We start from the raw sequence: 18606 nt of genomic DNA, 5'->3' as shown, positions 1-18606 counted from the left end.
AAACATTGATAAATTGGATCTCATCAAAATGAGTTAAAAAGGCTTCATAGAAGATCATTTTAAGTGGATGAAAACTCAAATTACACAGTGGGATAACATATTTGAAAATCCCACATGAGACAAATGACTTGTATCTATAATATACAAAGAACTCTCCAAACAACTTAAAAAACCCAACTAGAAAATAGGCAGAAGACAGGAACAGACATTTCATGGAAGAGAATATACACATGGCAAAGCAGCACATGAAAAGATGCTCAACATCATTAGCCATTAGGGAAATGCAAATTAAGACCATAATGAGATATCAGAGAATAACGAAAATTAAAGTATAGTGACAACATCAAATGCTGGTGAGTACATAGAAAAATGATATCACATCACTGGTGGGAAAATAAAATGGTTTAGCCACTCTGAGAAACAGCTTGACAGTCTCTTTTAATCCTAAAAGTAGATTCACCCTACAACACAGTAATTGTACTCTTGAGCATTTATCCAAAAGAAACAAAAACTTCATTAAGTTCCCACAGAAACTTACACATAAATGTTCATAGCAGTTTTATTTATAACAGCCCAAAACTGGCCACTACCCAATTGTCTTTCAATGGATGAATGTTGAAACAAATTGTGATAAAATCTTATGATAGAATACTACCGAGCAACAAAAAGGAACAAATTATTAATATATGCAAAAATTGAAATGAACTTCAAGGGAATGATGCCGAGGGAAAAATTTTAAAAAGCCAATCTCCGAAGATGAAGTAATTCATGATGATATTTACATATTATTCTTAAAATAACAAAACTGTGGAGATGGAGAACAGATTAGAAGTTGCCAAGGGTTAGAGGTAGAAAGGGGGTAGAAAGTACAGCGGGGGATCTTTGTGAGGTTTTTGTGGTCCCAGTACAAATAATACAGCAATCTTGGTTTTAACCCCGAAAGATGTTTAAAAGCAATTCCTAATAAGAGGTGTCCAGATATTTAGCAATGGCAGCAGATTAGAGGTATAGCTACCCAACATGACAGCTTCAAAACAGATGGTACTAATTCAATGCATATGTTCATTTTAAAAAGGCCAATCACAATACTTAAATGGTATATATCTTAACGATATTATTCTAAGGATCCAGCTATACCAGATGGACTAGCAGGATTTTCTGTACATTCAATCTTATTTAAGACAGTAAATCTTATAATAAGACAGTTAAAAAAAGAAAAAGAAAAAAAACCAAACAAACCAACGACAGTTGGATATTCTCATAGGAAGATGAGGTGAAAATATGTAGCAGCGGTTCAAAAGCTTAAGCAGTGGCCCCTAAATTTGGCTGCACATTAGAATCATCTGAAGCACTTTTTTAAAACCCTCACACCAACAGTTGGTCATCCTAAACCAATAAAATCATTTTAAATCTCCTCAGACGATGCCATTGTCTAGCCAGAAGTGAGAACCAGCGGACTAAGCAGAAGGGGATGTTTCTACAAAGATTTCTTAACAATAAGTTCTTTCACCCCATCAGATTTACCTTCCTGCAAAGGGGTAAAGAAGGCTAGATGTTGTCCATACTTGCTTAGCTTTAATGAGCACTTGTGACTTGCCCAAAACCTAGATCATGTTTCCCCTAAATTTCATGTTATTTCCTAAATTTTTCAAATCCAGGGCTAAGGGGTTTGCCAGGATGAGATTTTAAGTGCTCACACAGGGGAAGTCCCTGGCAAACCAGGACAGAGGTCACTCTACATTGAAATGTAAAGCATCCTAAAGAACCCTGCCACTGCCCCCAGATACTCGTCTGTGCCAACCAGTGGAGAAAAGGCATTCTCCATTACCACCACGGCAAATGCTGCTCTACTTGCCTTGGCTACTCCCTATCTTTTCCAGGCGTCTCTCCCCTTCACCTGCTGGTGGACGCTTTGGCAGCTGACAATGCAGATATTTTCAAACTTTAAGGTGAATAAAAATCATCTGGAGGGCCGGTTATAACAGAGATCACTGAGCCCCACTAGAGTTGCTGATTCCATAGGGCTGGGACAGGGCCCTAAAACTTGAATATCTGACACATTATCAGGGGACGCTGGTAAAGCTGGTCAGGTTGTGACCGAATGCACGTTCGTGTGTCTGAAGCACAGTGAGGCCAACCAAACCGAAAGGTTGCAGTCTGGAGCAGAGAAAGGTTTATTGCAGGATCGAGCAAGGAGAGGGGTGGCCCGTGTTCCAAAAACCCTGAAATCTCCAAAGGATTTCAGCAAAGCATTTTTAAAGGCCACGTGAGGGAGGGACGTCCCAGGGAATGTGATCAGCTCGTGCACAATCATCTGACTGCCGTTTCCCATAGAGGGCGGGTGATCCACACTCCAGGAGCGCCCCCCGCCCCGTGCGTACCTTGTTCATTGTCACTGCATTTAAGGGACTCCTCCAACCAGCTGCTGTTGCTTTTGGCCTCTGCCCTTTTCCTGCCAGGTTTCTCTTCGGAGATGCTATTGCCCTGGGGGGTGACCGTAGGGTGAACCGCCTGGGTCACTTCCTTCCTGCCCTGCCGGCCAGGTTTGCTCTCTGCTCCCGCAGTCCTCTAAGGTGCAGCAAGCGGCGCTGCTTTCTGGGATGGAGCCCTGTTAATTCAATGCACACCTCAGGTTGGTCAGCTCACTATAATGTGGCTCTTCTAAGTGGTTAGAGGAACTGTTTGTCATTTCCTTCTCAGGCCAGTCAGCTAATGGAGAAATAACTACAAATTAATGAAGAAGCCCCCCGGGGCGGTGGGGGAGAACAAACTGTCTTACACATCACTCACAGGGGTGGGGGAGGGGAGGGGTGTGGTCACTGTGTTGGCTGGAACTTGTCACCAAGTCTCGGGAGGGGGCCTATTTGCCTTTGGCCACCTTTGGGCTCCAGCCCCGGCACCCGGCTTTGGGGGGGTGGGGGGTGGGATGAGGGTGGGGGGTGGGGAGGTGTGAGTGGCTCCCCCCAGGGATCCAGGGTGGGACTGGAACTTTCCACTGCTCCGCTCCAGGACTTCCGTAGGGTGCCCTGCGGGCCCGAAGCCAAACCGAGCTCACCTTTGGAGACCCGTCTCCGCTTGGCTTTCAGCAGAGAGTCCTCCGGGAGCACAGTGGTCTCAGTGTGGTTCCTATTGCCAGAGACCTTGCGCTTTCTGTTCAGCCGGAGGGTGGGGCTGCGTGACGCGTCCGGGGCCGCCTGGTCAGCAGGGGACTCTCTGGAGGGCTCCGTGTCCATGTCCTCAGGAAGATCACTGTCTTCTGGGGCTTCAAAGCGGTCAGCTTTGCTTCCATCATAACACTCCCCTAGGGGAGGGGAGACAACCCGGAAAGGAGGGAACAAAGGTCACCAGGAGCAGGCAGGACCCCCATGCCCAAGGCAATCTGCTACCAACAGACCGCCCCCCTTTGGAGACCAGGGGCCTCACGCGCCGGAAGCACAAAACCCTCAGAAAGACGTCCCAAAGGAAGGACAGCTGAACACAACCAGCAAAGAAAGCAGAAAATGAGGCGCGTAGCCCACTCACAATCCATCCTTCAAGGGTCAAGGTGAGGCATCTACACCATCCGTCTATAGGCATGTGAGATCACTCCCTAACTGCTTAACTCTCCAAGGTGGCTTACTTTTAAAGGGGGGGGTGAGTGACCTCACAGTAAGATCCAACCAATCAGGGCAGAGCTACAAATGACTATGGAAACAGCTGCTAGTCAACAAAAAAGGCTGATGTCATCAAGAGACCAAATAGCCCCCAACTGCCATCTACACAGACATAGCACCAATGTTCACTTGGGTCAGCAGGGGCGAGGGTGAAGAAAAAGGGTAGGGAAAGAATGGTGGGAGGCTGGGAAGCTGGGGAGACCAAGGCAAGAGGAGCCTGGCAAAGGGAAAGGAAAGGCTTCCTGGTGCACACACAAGGGTCAAGGGCAATTTCAAAGAACTCAACCAGATTGCTACAAGTCCGTCTGTCCTCTTTCCACACCCGTGGGGGGAAAAGCATTTCACTGCCATCGAGGGGCTGCTCCTATTTCCTGTCTAGGAAGAAGGCCCTCAGTGACACCAGTCACCCACCTGGCACGTCTCCACGCCTTCCTTCCCAGGCAACAAGCATCTAAGGACATTTCAAAGACAAGACTCCAACCCCCTTCATGGGGGTGGGGTGGGGGGCTGCGGCGGGCAGGGCTGAACTGCTCACACCCCAGCTCCGCCTGTGTTGCTCCTGCTCCCTCTGCTCAATCTAGCATCCACTTGGGGCTTTTCCTCCAATCAGCCCAGCCTAACATCACTCCTCACTTTTGCTCTAGCCAAAGAAACAGTTCAACTGCTTTGCTAGTCACATTGTTTCTAACACACAAAGAATTCCATAATGATCACTGTGCTGTTAAAGAGTTCCCCGAAGATGACCCTGTGTCCATCACTGGCCGGGGGTGGGGGTGGGTGTATGAGTTTGGTATTTCGTTAACACCTGAGCTAAGCTCCCACAGCCCGTTTTTCTAGATGAAATCATGGACACACCCCTCACATGCTGCTCGCATTCCTCCTCTCCCTAGACCACTTCAAGTATCACTCCCACTTCTGCCCAGCCGGCTGGTCCCCTGATCAGACTCTCTTGGGGGCATTCCCAGCATTTAATGGCAGCCAGTTGTGGGGATGAACCTCACCCTGGCCTGGGCTAGCCTGACCTGTGCTCTCAATGGTGGAACACATTTAGCTTTTCTCCAAGGGTATCCCAAGGTGGGGCAGATCCCCATCTACTCTTTGCCGGAATGGTGGAATCACCCCAACCGCGAGGGTCTCCTGCCATGGCAGCAGGAGAAACCCCAAACTCCTGGCCTGTGCTCACGGGTGATGCAGCCCAGGCTACCGCAGGCCCGGTGAAGACGGCGTGCTGCAGCTCTCACTCCGGCTGCTCTGTGACCCTCTTAAACACTCGGGCAGGAATGGCGCCGCTTTACAACTCAGCCCCCTTCACTTGTAAAGTGGGAATGTTACTGCTAGCCTCCCTCCAGGGTGGGCTTCATCATCACGGGCCGGGCTCAGCACAGAGAAAGGCTGGAAAAATCCCTTTAACCAAAAGATGCCAAGACTTTCAGACCAGCCTGAATCTCAGGCCTGAAATGTAGGAAATTTTAAGAGGTGAGCCCTGCTGGTTACACCATTGGACTTCTCGGGTCCAATCTGGTCCAATCAGCCTTCCCTAAAAGCTCCGTGGGAGGGCATCCATGGAGGAATGGAAGGGCTACCTTAAGAACCCCCATGTCCAATTTGAAAGTTTCTTTTTCCAAACTAGGTCCATCCACCCTTCCCCCAACCCCAGAGCCTTTTAGGGCAAAGATCTCAATTCCCCTCAGCTAAGGCCCCCCAAGACCTTACGCTAGTGTGACCTTACCCAGGCCACTAATAACCCTGAAGGACACCCACCCTGACTGCCCAAGATGCCCATGGCCACCAGCTATGGGGCAGAGGCTCCGTGTCACTTGGAGCTTCTCAAAGACTGTTCTAACCACGACCCACAGGAGGATGACTGACCCTTGAGGGCAAAGGAGATGGGGAGGTAAATAGATACACGGGGATCCTAACCATCAGGCTTTGCCATCATTGCTACTTTTGGCCCTTCTAAAAGTGGGAAGCCATGTGCCCTTGGTCACCCAGTCTAAGCAAGATGTGAACGTGGTCCCTGCAGCATGGTCCTATGACTCACAGCACCTATATCCCAAATGCATTATGGTTGTACCATAGCATCACCTCACAGAAGCATCACCACAGCAACATTTACAAGTCACTGTGGCAGCAAAGCACCCTCACCACTGTTGAGCCATGCCCAGTGAGGCCTAAACGAGGTGAGAGGGTTCTGAGTCGCTGGAAGGCTCCCCAGGATTAAAATCCCCTTCTCTGTAGCTTAACTATAGCACCTCCAGTCAGGGCTAACCTTGTTCAAAGTTACACCCGCTACACAAGGAGTGCAGGGGCCTCTGTTCCAAAGGAGTTTACAAACGTGCAGGTGCTCAGCTGGAAGAGAAGTTCCCTGAGCAAAGAAGTTTCATGAAGCCCCTCGACTGAGGCTTCCTCCAGCTCCTGGCCAGGCACTGCCACTGAGCAGGTCCTAGGCCTGTCCCAGCCAAGTGGTTGGCAAGGGAGATGGTTACTCCAAGTTTGAGAAGGAAGGGACCAATGCCTCCTTGCCCCGCCCCATCTTCAAATGCCACTGAGGGTTCCTAGTGATGAACTTCCAAGTCTGAGGAACCTCCAAACTCATTTGGTGAACTTCCAAAATAAAAATTTCACTCAGCCACCCATGTGATCATAAAGAATAAATGAGTATCTCGGCCACTGTGTTTTCAAGTTAATTTCTTTTTTAAACAAGCCCCTAGCAACAAGATGCACCCGCACCAGGACAACCAGGGCCGCGCAAACAGCACCCACCTCCTTAGAAGTGCATCCCCGTGAACTTGGCCTTGCCCACTTTCATCACATCTCTCTGAGAAACTTCCCCAAGGGCTGAGTTATGAGGCCACTCAGGAGGGTAAGGGCTGCGTGTCAGCTGTGAGCACAGGCAAGGAGGGAGGCCTTCTTGCTGCTTCACTCCAGGGTGGCCTGGACCCTCCGTTTTTCATTCCAATCCCGAGGGGGAGGAGCTCGGAATCGTCTACTCCAGGCACATCAAGAGCCCCATCCCTCGGGTAAGGCCGCCACTGACTAGCCCCAGAAATCCCCTTCTACGGGAGCCACGTAGGACACACCGGTCCCGGTGTGGCTTACCCAGAACCCTGGCCACAGGCCTTTGTCTGACCCCAAAGATGAGCTGGGGGAGGGTAGTGCTCCAAGCAGCAGAGAGAAGCACACACTGTGGCTGACCACAATTTTCCCAAACTGCATCAGGCACCCACGACCTAAGCGTGTGGGCGAACGCCGACCCTACGACTGGGTCCAAGGGCCTGGGCCTCCCAAACGTGCCCACCACCCCCGACTGTCCCGTCTCAGGAGGATTTCACGCCCACCCTGTCCTCGACGTTCACCTAGGTGCCCTCACTCACCATCACCGGTGAGGTTTCTGGGGTCCGGAGCAGGCTGCAGGCCACAGGCCACAAGCACGCACACTGAAGAAAGCGGCAGAAAGACCTCCACTTGCTGCCAACACATCTCATTAGCCCAGGAAGTCTCGAGGGCAAAGCCCGAAGTCAACCCCAGTGGGGGAGCAGCTGATGGGACCGCAGAGTGTGACTCGAGGCAAACACTAGCTTTCTCTCCAATTTGGCCTCCAAAACAGAATACACCCCGTCTGGTAGGAAGAACGCCCTCGTTGATCCCACGCCCTTGGAGCGTGCTGTCAACTCCTAATGACTGCAAACAAGCCTGCCACAGAAAATAATTATGCTCATCTTTCTGGTGCCTTCATCAGCCCTCACCTCATTTTAACGAAACCTCTGCCTTTGGAGGGAGAATCCGAGTACTCTCCACTCCCTCCCATAGGACACTGTCACTCTGGAGGGTCTGGCTCTGGCTGCAAGTGTCATTCCACTGCTACCAAAACCCCGTATCCGTACCTGCTACAAAACAGAACACATACCTGCTACGCTGGAGGTCTTGCACCGCCATTCCTCTGCTCTACTGTATCAGACTATTACTAACTACAGGACTAGCATTGCTCCGGAAAAAGGAGATGCGTGCCAGGAAACAGCATTTCATAGGTGCTTCACTCCTGGATGCCGCAACGCTCAAAAGGACAACCAGCCTTGCAATCCACAGCTGGGAAGGGTGGCCAAAGCAGCCCGTTCTCCGAACAGCCAGCACCCAGACGCTGGGCCGTCGGAAGCGTACTGTTTCCTCTCACCTCCCTCGGCACTGGGAGCGGAACCGCCCCGTTCCCACCGACGTGGTACCACACGCGAGCCGCCTGGGTTCACTTACATCTCTCACTGTCTTTCTGGTCGGCAATGGCCTCCTCCGGGGCGACCGACTTTGGCTTTTTGTCCTGACTTCCTTTCAGCCTTTCCCAGTCAGCGGGGCTGAATTTGCGCACCTTGGAGTCTTTGGTCGTGGGGTGGCCACCTTCTCACTCTTTCATCTCCAACTCTGAGAAGCGCATCACTGCACGCTAGAAAGAGAACGGAGATGGAAAAAAGACACACCTTACCACCAAAGCTATTTCACTGCCCTTACCTTAAAGGAAAGTATCTTCAAAGAAAAGTTTGCCCAAAACCAACCACAATTTATGATACAACTGAGATATTTTAAAATTGAACGATAAAAATGTAAGAGTGTCTATGTGTAACTAGTCACACACTCTTTCTTCGTAAAGCCATACGTATGTAGAGATATATGTGGTGTGTATGTATAGCCATACATACACTGTGGCATACAAACAGACATTCTCTTTCGAAGGTAAATAAAACAAAACAAAAACACAACACAAAGAAAGCGAAACAAAAACACAACAGAAAAGAAAACAAATGCACAATGAATAAAGACGACCATGGCCCACAAACGTCCCTTTGTATATTTGGAAATGAAATTTAACTCAAAAGGTTTATGTAAGATTCTAGCTACTCAACTGAATGCACGTCATATGACTAGGAGCATGTCAGTGAAAAGTTCAAGGGAAGATGCTGTGGAAGAGCAGTTCACCTTGTGGTTGAGCGTCCTCAGAACGTGCAACGGGAGGTGCAGTACCTGCTCTGTCTCACAGGGACCCTCCAACCTCTAAACGCATCTTTCCTGGGAAGCTGAATTCAAAAAGTCAATTTAAAAAAAAGATAGGGCTTCCCTGGTGGCGCAGTGGTTGAGAGTCCGCCTGCCGATGCAGGGGACACGGGTTCGTGCCCCGGTCCGGGAAGATCCCACATGCCGCGGAGCGGCTGAGCCCGTGAGCCATGGCCGCCGAGCCTGCGCATCCGGAGCCTGTCCTCCGCAATGGGAGAGGCCACAACAGTGAGAGGCCCGCGGACCACAAAAAATAAATTAACTAATTAATTAATATAAAAAAGATAAAAGTCTCTAGTAGAGAAATTTTATCAGAGCCTAGTATTAAGAGCTGTAGAGCCACAAGTTTCCCACGATACAGCCTTAGCAGAGCCTGTTAAGGCAGTGACAGAAAATTTGTACCGAGGGAAATAGCAGAAGAGTTTGCCTACAATTCACGAAAAGGATCCCTGCACTTGGCCTGAAGGAAATCAGCAAAATTTGTAACAGCTTGTGTATTTGTATGCGGGATTGAGAATGAATTTCATTTTTTAATTTCTCTGAATTATCACATAAGATTCAGAAGATGCTCTCTCTGCCTAGAAGCCACGCCACTGGGATAACTATGCCTACGGAGTTCCTTTGCCTATGACTCCGACTTGCTAACAGACTGGCAGCCTGGCCCCAGGGCCTGGTCGCTGCTCCCAGTGCAATGGTGGATATGGTGTCAACGCTTGCAAAATCAAAGCCCCTTACATCCTCTCCATGCCTCGGTCCCACCCCCCACCCCACTCACCATCGATGTTCAGGAAGGGGAAGGTGTCCCGGATGGGAACGTGGTGCTGTGACTGGTCCAGCTCATCTTCCTCATCTTCTTCATCCACATCATTATCTTTCTCATCCCAAGGAGCAGATCCAGTGGATCCTACCCGAGAAACACACACACACACACACAAAGGTCAAAAGTGAGGCGCTCACGTTGCACTGTCATCCCTGCAGCTGACCCACTGTTCAAGCTAGGCACTGCCAACACAGAGGTTCCTTGGGTTCAGTGTGCACCCTCAATGCCAAAGAGTGGGAACCAAGGGTGTTCACCCCACTCCCAGCTTCTCCTACGGAGCCCCAGTGCAAGCTCTCATCCCCTCCCCTATCCAGGAGCTGCAGACCCTGCTCCCTTCTCCTAGGAATCTTTTAATTCCTACTCTAAACCCCTTTCTACACATTCGCATCCCTTCTAAGGACCCAAGGAGCACAGCTTCTCTCCTTTATAAGCTTACTGTGAAGACAGACCCTTCCCTCATGGCAGAGCCTCACTAGATGCACTGGAGGTCAAGTCTAAATTATCTGGCTCTTAGTCGGAACTGGCTCAACATTGAGTAAATATAGGGATCAGGTGGTATTCTCCTAGGAAAAATACCATACAAATTAAATGATCACTTACCCATCATTTATAAAGAGAACTTAACAGCCTTCATAATGTCATGGCAATTGATTCTTAGAACAGCCTTTGAAATACGCAGGAAAGATGAGACCCCAGATTTTATAGTGGAAGAAGCTGAGGCTCAAAATGTTGAATGACTTGATTCAATGTCCCACAAGTAGTGAAATGGAAAGACCGAGGTTTATAACTCAGACCTTCTAAGTTTTAAGCCCTCCTTCTTCTAAACTACCTGGCCTCTCTTCTCAGTGTTGAGTCCCAAGAGAAGTTATTTTTTATAGAACTCAATACCCCCTCTTCTTTCTAATGCTTTACTGTTCCACTGGGTGGGCAGGAAGACTGTGCTGAGTTTATATCTTTTGTTCTCTGGGTTCTTTCTAGGGACAGGATTTCTTGCTTTATTTACCAGTCTTCAACTTTGTAAGCGAGGCGACTTTCAAGTCGACTATCGCTTTAAGGGTCCAGCCCGGAACCTGGCACACTGTCCCCCTTCTCCCCAGCAGCTGGGGCCTCACCTGGGTTAATGATAGAGCCCTGGGGCTGGGGGATGTCACACACTTGATATATCTTCACTGGGTTCATGGGCACCTCCTTGGTGCCGTCGTACATCAGGTTGAATTCCCTGCTCTTGTTGAGCGCACAGCGGAGCTGGGCCTTCCATTTAGCTGGGTCGGGGTCGTCCACCCCTTCCTGGTACTTCCCCTGTCTCCACAGCTCAGGCCAGAGGGATAGGAAACTGCAGTGAGTGCCTGCTTGTTGCCCAGAAACACTGGAAAGTGTGGCCACCCTCCCTCGTACAGACACAGATACACACAGCCCTGCCTGACCGCCCCATCACCCCAACTCCAATTTAGAGACTGCAGCAGAAAACACCACGCTGGGGACCAGGCAAGGCAGGGCCCGAGAGAAATTAAACCAAATGCAAATACAGTATTTTAAAAAGAGGAGCCTCATCTCAAGTGCTTGTGCCAACATCATCTGTCAACACTACAATGGCCTTAATGAAGGGTTGAAAATAAAGAAAAATCTGGAACAAGTATACACCAAAATACTAATGGTAACTTTTGGATAGCAAGATTTCAGGTAATTTTGTTCTGGTTTGTTTGCCTTATTTGTTTTTCACATGAATTGCTTATATAATAAGAAGAGAAAGGGAGGTGGCGTATGATATGAAGAATTTAGGCTTGCTGTTCCCTCTCCCTTCAGTCTTTAACCTGATGCACAAATAACTGTTGAAACCAAGTACCTTTAGGAGTAGCAGCCCATAGGAGGGCAGGAAGCACGCTCTGGGGGTTCAGCTGGCCTCGGTGCGAGGCTGAGGGCCTCAAGTCCTAATAAACTCACACCACCTGCCTTTCCCTGCTTCCTCAAACTCCCACATTGGGAACATTTTGCTGGGAACACCAGTGGCTGGTGGCCTGGGCCAAAACCAGTGTGGCCCCGCCTCTCTGGTTTTCAATTTCCAGGTCTAACAGGCATTTATGTGTCTGTTCACGGGATATCAGCCCTCCCCCACTGTTAACGTATCTCAGATGTCTACACTTTCTTCAGGGCTGTGACGTATGTGCTGGTGCAGAAAAGGGGGAGGTCTTTGGCAGAGGACTCAAGATCAAGAGAACGAGATGGACCGGCCAGACTGCTCCCACTTGATGTTAGGAAGATAAGGTGGCCATGTAGTTAGAATTCTGCAGGGGAACATAGCCTATAGAGTCTATGGGTTTGTGGATCCACAACTTTTATTTTTTCAGTAATGCCAACCAAGCTCGTAAGAGACTGACATATAATCCAGAATGACAGTCTACTCGTTTTCAAAGGGGGATAAAGCTGGTCAGTGACCAGCATGGTTAAGTCCAATAACCTGGACATAACCATGTATGATCTCAACCAGTAACTCCTGTATCTGGTTTCTAATGACAATTCCAAGAACATAAGACCCACTCAACATTTAAATCCAAATTTTCAGATGACTCCAAAGCTAAATGGAAATGATTTGATATTGAACTCTAAATCTGCATTATCTAGACTATCTCTTACCCAGTTGGGTAACCCAGAATCGACAGTAAAAGGCTCCTGCTTTCCCAAAAATCACAGGGCATAAAAATGAAAAGCACTGGAAAGGCAAGACCCCCAGTGAATTTGCAAAGCTGCTTTTGTGTCTTTTTCTTTTTGACCTTGAAGCCAGGAGAAATTCTAAAAATACAAATGTATTAATTTTTAAAACTTGACTTTACTGAATATTGTTCAGATCCCCAAGCCTACAAAAATAATTTTATTTTTTAAAAAATGCTCCCTCTTCAGACTATACTACAAAGCTACAGTAATCAAGACAGTGTGGTACTGGCACAAAAACAGAAAGATAGATCAATGGAACAGGATAGAAAGCCCAGAGATAAACCCACGCACATATGGTCAACTTATCTTTGATAAAGGAGGCAGGAATGTACAGTGGAGAAAGGAAAGCCTCTTCAATAAGTGGTGCTGGGAAAACTGGACAGGGACATGTAGAAGTATGAGATTAGATCATTCCCTAACACCATACACAAAAATAAGCTCAAAATGGATTAAAGACCTAAATGTAAGGCCAGAAACTATCAAACTCTTAGAGGAAAACATAGGCAGAACACTCTATGACATAAATCACAGCAAGATCCTTTTGGACCCACCTCCTAGAGAAATGGAAATAAAAACAAAGATAAACAAATGGGACCTAATGAAACTTCAAAGCTTTTGCACAGCAAAGGAAACCATAAACAAGACCAAAAGACAACCCTCAGAATGGGAGAAAATATTTGCAAATGAAGCAACTGACAAAGGATTAATCTCCAAAATTTATAAACAGCTCATGTAGCTCAATAGCAAAAAAACAAACAACCCAATCCAAAAATGGGCAGAAGACTTAAATAGGCATTTCTCCAAAGAAGATATACAGACTGCCAACAAACACATGAAAGAATGCTCAACATCATTAATCATTAGAGAAATGCAAATCAAAACTACAATGAGATATCATCTCACACCAGTCAGAATGGCCATCATCAAGAAATCTAGAAACAATAAATGCTGGAGAGGGTGTGGAGAAAAGGGAACCCTCTTGCACTGCTGGTGGGAATGTGAATTGGTACAGCCACTATGGAGAACAGTATGGAGGTTCCTTAAAAAACTAAAAATAGAACTACCATAGGACCCAGCAATCCCACTACTAGGCATATACCCTGAGAAAACCATAATTCAAAAAGAGACATGTACCAAAATGTTCATTGCAGCTCTATTCACAATAGCCCGGAGATGGAAAGAACCTAAGTGTCCATCATCGGATGAATGGATAAAGAAGATGTGGCACATATATATAAAACAGAATATTACTCAGCCATAAAAAGAAACGAAACTGAGCTATTTGTAATGAGGTGGATAGACCTAGAGTCTGTCATACAGTGTGAAGTAAGTCAGAAAGAGAAAGACAAATACCGTATGCTAACACATATATATGGAATTTTAAAAAAATGTCATGAAGAACCTAGGGGTAAAACGGGAATAAAGACACAAACCTACTTGAGAATGGACTTGAGGATATGGGGAGGGGGAAGGGTAAGCTGTGACAAAGCGAAAGAGAGGCATGGACATATATACACTACCAAATGTAAGGTAGGTAGATAGTGGGAAGCAGCCGCAGAGCACAGGGAGATCAGCTCGGTGCTTTGTGACCGCCTGGAGGGGTGGGATGGGGAGGGTGGGAGGGAGGGAGATGCATGAGGGAAGGGATGTGGGAACAGATGTATATGTATAACTGATTCACTTTGTTATAAAGCAGAAACTAATAATAAATAAATAAATAAATAAATAAATAAATAAATAAATAAATAAATAAATAAAACACAAAAAATACAAAAATAAAAATGCTCCCTGCCTCAAAGGAGTTTACAATCCCTTAAAGGAGACAGATGAGTCAATAGATCAGAAATACAGATACTATGTGAACACCAGTAAAACTGCCTAATAAATAAAGAGTCGGGGGGTAGGTATGGTTGGCCAAGTTTATCGGAATTTATGATTCTAGGGCTGAATCTTGAACATGGGTAGAAGTTAACCAGGTGAGAAGCGTGGGTCACGATACTCTAAGCAGAAGAAGCTTTATGGGCAAAGGCAGAGGCTGAAAAGCACAGTGCTTAGGGGGCCTACAAGCAGTTCAGCTTGCGTGGAGGCAGCATGAGATGAAAGTCTGGGCTTCTAAGTAGGAACCATGCCAAGGAGTTTGGACCTGATTCTTAGAACACTGAGAACCACTGAGAGATTTAAGCAGGTTGTGATGGGATCAGATTTAAGTTTTAGAAAGAACCCTCTAGCTGCAGGACTGAAAAGGGTTTGGAGGGAGGCAAGGCATGAAGATAACACATAGTCTCTATATAATCCATATAATAGTGTCACTAGGGTCTGAACTAAGGAGGTGGCGGTAGGGATAGAGGATACAGGTAACGAAGGAACCGTTAAAGACGCTGACTTGACAGAGCTTGATGAGGAACTGAGTCCTTGAAGAAGGTGAGAGAGAAATCAAGGATGATTCCCTGGTTTAGGGTTTAGGAGACTGGGTGGGGGGTGATGCTGACCACTGAGATAGGAGCAGGTTTAGAAAGATGATTTCCCTTTGGAAATGTCGGATTTCAAATGCCTGTGGAAGGCCTAGGGGAGAATGCCCAGCATGCCCAGGGCAGTTTTTTATCCCCACTCACCTCTCACATCACCTGAGGGACTCTCCCTGCCTGCCTCCAGCCTGGAAGAAGGTCCACCAGATTACTGACATCTCTGCCCTGTGGGCAAGGACCAATTTCTTTTCATTTCTGTATCCCTGCTCAGGCTTTAGCACACAGTAGGTCAATGTGTATTTGTTGAATTGCCTCAAATTTACAGAAATACACTTCTTGGGGAATGAATAAGTTGCTATTACACATGGAAGACCAGAAAAACAGCTATGAGCAGAAGGCCAAGGAGACACTGCAGAAAGTGCTGGAGGAGAAAATGCGTGCAGGACAGCAACTGCAGAGCAAACAGGTGTGGGGATGCTCCATAATCCTTGGGGCTGGGAACCCTGGGGCAGTCTGGGTGGCAAGGGAGCCAGCTGCACAACCCCCTGGAACCCCCAAGGCACCACCCTCTCCTCTGATCTCCCTCAGCGGTCCCTGGCCCTGGCCGAGCACAAGTGTGAAGAGTGGAAGAGCCAGTACGAGAGCCACCCCCAGCATGCAACTGTCCCCTACCCTGCCAGCCCAGTAATCATGAATGCCGTCTTCCTTCTCTTTTTTACAATGTGGTACATATGGATTTTTTAAAAATGAGATTTAACCAGCTTTTCAACCTTTCTTCTTTCTAACAATATCAGTACTCTCTGACTCTCCAAATGCGCCTTTTAAAGTGGATTTAATTTATGGAAAAATCACCCTTCATACTTTCCCTTTCTTTTTTAAACCTCCCCATGGTAGTGTAATGTAGTAGAAGGAGATTTGGCCTGGGAGTTTGGACACCAGGGTTCTAGCGGCAGTAACCCACAGTTACACACGTTATATTATTAAAGAAAAAAAGTCACTTACAGAAATGTATGAGGCCATTATGCACATACACACAAATATATATTCACTCATATATCCATAAAAAAGTAGTCTGGAAGGTTCTATAAAATGTTAAAGGTGTTCATCCCAGGGTGGAGGAGATATACGTTAACTATATTACCCTCTTAAATTTTTACAGTAAATATATATTACTTTTATAATTTAAAAAGCCAAACTTTTCATTTTTAAAAACCTAAAACATGAAAGAAAACTGGAAAACCAACAAAATTAAAACAATCCCTAAGTCTGAGGCAATGATTTTTGTATCCGAGTACAAGTGATGAATGAAAATACTAAGAATGGTGTGTGACACCTTAAAGTATAGAAAAAAATACAGTAAGGCAAGTAGGCATTAAGATAATAGAATATAAAAAGTTACCCAGATATATTCAGACAATGGACTACTATTCCAGTAATAAAAAGAAATGAATTACTAATATGAGCTACACGGATGAGTCACAACAACATGAGGAGCCAAAGAAGCCACGTGCAACAGGGTACTTATTGTATGCTTCCATTCATATGAATTTCTAGAATAGGAAACACTAATACATAGTGAAAGAAAGCATGTCAGTGGTTGCCTGATGCCAGGCCTGGGAAACTGACTGTAAAAGGACAAGAAGGAACTTTTTGCAGGTATTGGAAGTGTTCTGTATCTTGACTTTGGCGATGACAATATAGATATACACATTTGTCAAAACTTATCAAATTACATGCTTAAAATGGGTACACCTTGTTGAATGTAATTCATACTTCAATAAAGTTGATTTTAAAGTTAAATTAAAAGTCACCTATGGGGACTTCCCTGGTGTCACAGTGGTTAAGAATTCGCCTGCTAATGCAGGGGACGTGGTTTCAAGCCCTAGTCCGGGGAGATCCCACATGCCGCCGAGCAACTAAGCCCGTGCGCCACAACTACAGAGCCTGTGCTCTAGAGCCCGTGAGCCACAACTACTGAGCCCGTGTGCCACAACTACCGAAGCCCACGTGCCTAGAGCCCATGCTCCACAACAAGAGAAGCCACCACAGTGAGAAGCCGGCGCACTGCAACAAAGACACAACGCAGCCAAAAATAAATAAATTAATAATAATTTTTTTAAAAATAGTCCCCTAGACGTCTGAGTGAGACAGAGTTCCTTTAAGCTTTCAGTCCCAGCTCTTCTCTGAAGCCTCCCCTCATTCACCCTGGCAGCATGTGACCACTTTGCATCTCTTTAACACCTTATATTTATCGGTTCCATTCAGATTTGATGCTTGAAAAGTTTTGTATATTTTATGTCTATCTTCCATTCAACTTGGTTCCTCTAAGGCAGGAACAATAATCTCTTTCATAAATTGAGACCATTACAAAAACAGAATTATGTTCCCTTTCCTCCCAATCAGGGGAATTTGAAGTAGGATTGATGAAATCCTGGAAATCATAAGCAAAAATGTCATTTCTGCATTTTTATGGCCACAGGGTCCTGTGTTTTCATCAGATTCTGGAAGATATCACAGAGCCCAACAATGTTAAGAATCTCTGCTTTGAATCCATGTGCTTTCACCCAGCTCTGTGGTACAAGGCACCCTGCCCCTGGGGCAATCTGTCTGTGGTCCCTGCAAAGATGATAAACCCACATCAAAGACACTTACTCTTGTGCATGTCAGTGGACTCTACTGCCATCTCTTCCTCCACAATGACGTCACTATCGCCATCTTCAAGATTCATTTCTGTCTCATCTAGAACACTGTCTTCTTCCTCTTCCTCCTCCTCATCTTCCTTGGAGACATCCTTTAATGTGGCAAGTAGTCTGTTGTAACCAGAAACTTGTTCTGGTTCACTCTATGCTTCACTTTCAGAACTTGAAGTATCTATAAACTCTCTGACTAAAAGGAAAATGGGGATTTTAAAAACAAAACTTATACTGTTCTTGTTGCTACCCCACGACTATCATCAGGCCCACAGTGGAACCAAGTTCAGACTTTTCTAAATAAAAACTAGCTTTTCTGCAAATATGCAACCCTATCTATTCAACCAGACCTAGCACCAAATTTGTTTAAAACAGCTAATCTAGCTATGATTCTAGAAGCGCTTCCTCTTCTTTGAACTGCTCATGTTCCACATGGGAAGACAGCAAACTAAACACATGGAGCTTTAGGTTATAAGGCGATCTAACCTATGTGTCAGACATTTGGCACCTTTAAAGGAGCAACAGGAAAACTTACAACAAAAAAGTGTACTTTATTTCTGAGTCTGTGGTAATGAAATAAGACCTTTGATGATTTTGCACTCTATTTTATGTTAAGCAAACATGACATTCCCTCTTAGGATTCACCAAGAGCCCCCTGGTAAGCCTCCTTAACAGGTTCTAACAGGCTAATCTCTCAGGACAGTTTCATACTTTATACGATATTAGTTATCACAATGGCATTTTAACAGACATCTGCACTTAAAACTAAGCAATATTACTAAAGTATAGCTTACATCTAAAATCAAAGAGAGTGGAAATGTAGCCAAACTTTAGTACCATATATAATCTTAAAAGTAACAGTCCAGAATCTACTATCATAAAGAAGGTATAAAGCATTACCAGTTGACAAGTCTGTGGTTTTGCTTCCTTTCTGGAAACCCTGAGAAGAAACAGGCAATGTTAAACTTTAACTACTAGTATGTAGCAATTAGGAAAAGTCTAATGATACAACTTTAAATGAACGTGGCAGACTATACCGTTATAAATACATTATATCTATTGTCAAGTAAAAACTCCATATGCATTTGGACAGGTTTTGGAAGGATATGCCAAATAGATAATAAGAGACGAATGAAAAAGTCTAACAAGACCACATGACAAATACTACAGTCACACAGTAACAGGCTCTCATCCAAAAGATGGGAAATTTTGGCAAATAAAAGCCCTCG

General features: G+C 46.0%; 1 protein-coding gene across 2 annotated transcripts; it reads right to left on the bottom strand.

The window, feature by feature from the left end:
* Positions 1-311: 311 nt before the first annotated feature.
* LOC309807681 (interferon regulatory factor 6-like) lies at positions 312-18020 on the bottom strand. 2 transcript variants are annotated; one of them, XM_082627534.1, is made up of 5 exons: positions 17340-18020; positions 9469-9597; positions 7902-8088; positions 3056-3301; positions 312-2608 (listed from the first exon to the last, which is right to left on the bottom strand). In XM_082627534.1, exons 1-3 carry the CDS (start codon positions 17413-17415, stop codon positions 7991-7993), a joined length of 303 nt encoding a protein of 100 aa, XP_082483660.1. In that variant the 5' UTR covers positions 17416-18020; the 3' UTR covers positions 312-2608; positions 3056-3301; positions 7902-7990. The 2 variants fall into 2 exon arrangements, with proteins under 2 accessions (XP_082483660.1, XP_082483659.1); XM_082627533.1 differs by lacking the exon at positions 17340-18020 and adding an exon at positions 10626-11025.
* Positions 18021-18606: the final 586 nt, after the last annotated feature.

The sequence above is a fragment of the Mesoplodon mirus genome (assembly GCF_964341445.2).
Source record: "Mesoplodon mirus genome assembly, chromosome: 7".
NCBI classification, from domain to species: domain Eukaryota; kingdom Metazoa; phylum Chordata; class Mammalia; order Artiodactyla; family Ziphiidae; genus Mesoplodon; species Mesoplodon mirus.
This window is presented reverse-complemented; position numbering and strand designations above follow the sequence as displayed.

Bases quoted from the DNA above. Each gene is read 5' to 3' on its own strand.
- LOC309807681 (XM_082627533.1), bottom strand. From the start codon at position 10,719: ATGTACGACGGCACCAAGGAGGTGCCCATGAACCCAGTGAAGATATAT. The intron at 9,598-10,625 runs GTGAGGCCCCAG...TTTCTCGGGTAG, and splicing joins GGGCTCTATCATTAACCCAG to GATCCACTGGATCTGCTCCT. The intron at 8,089-9,468 runs GTGAGTGGGGTG...TTCTCTTTCTAG, and splicing joins CCCCTTCCTGAACATCGATG to CGTGCAGTGATGCGCTTCTC.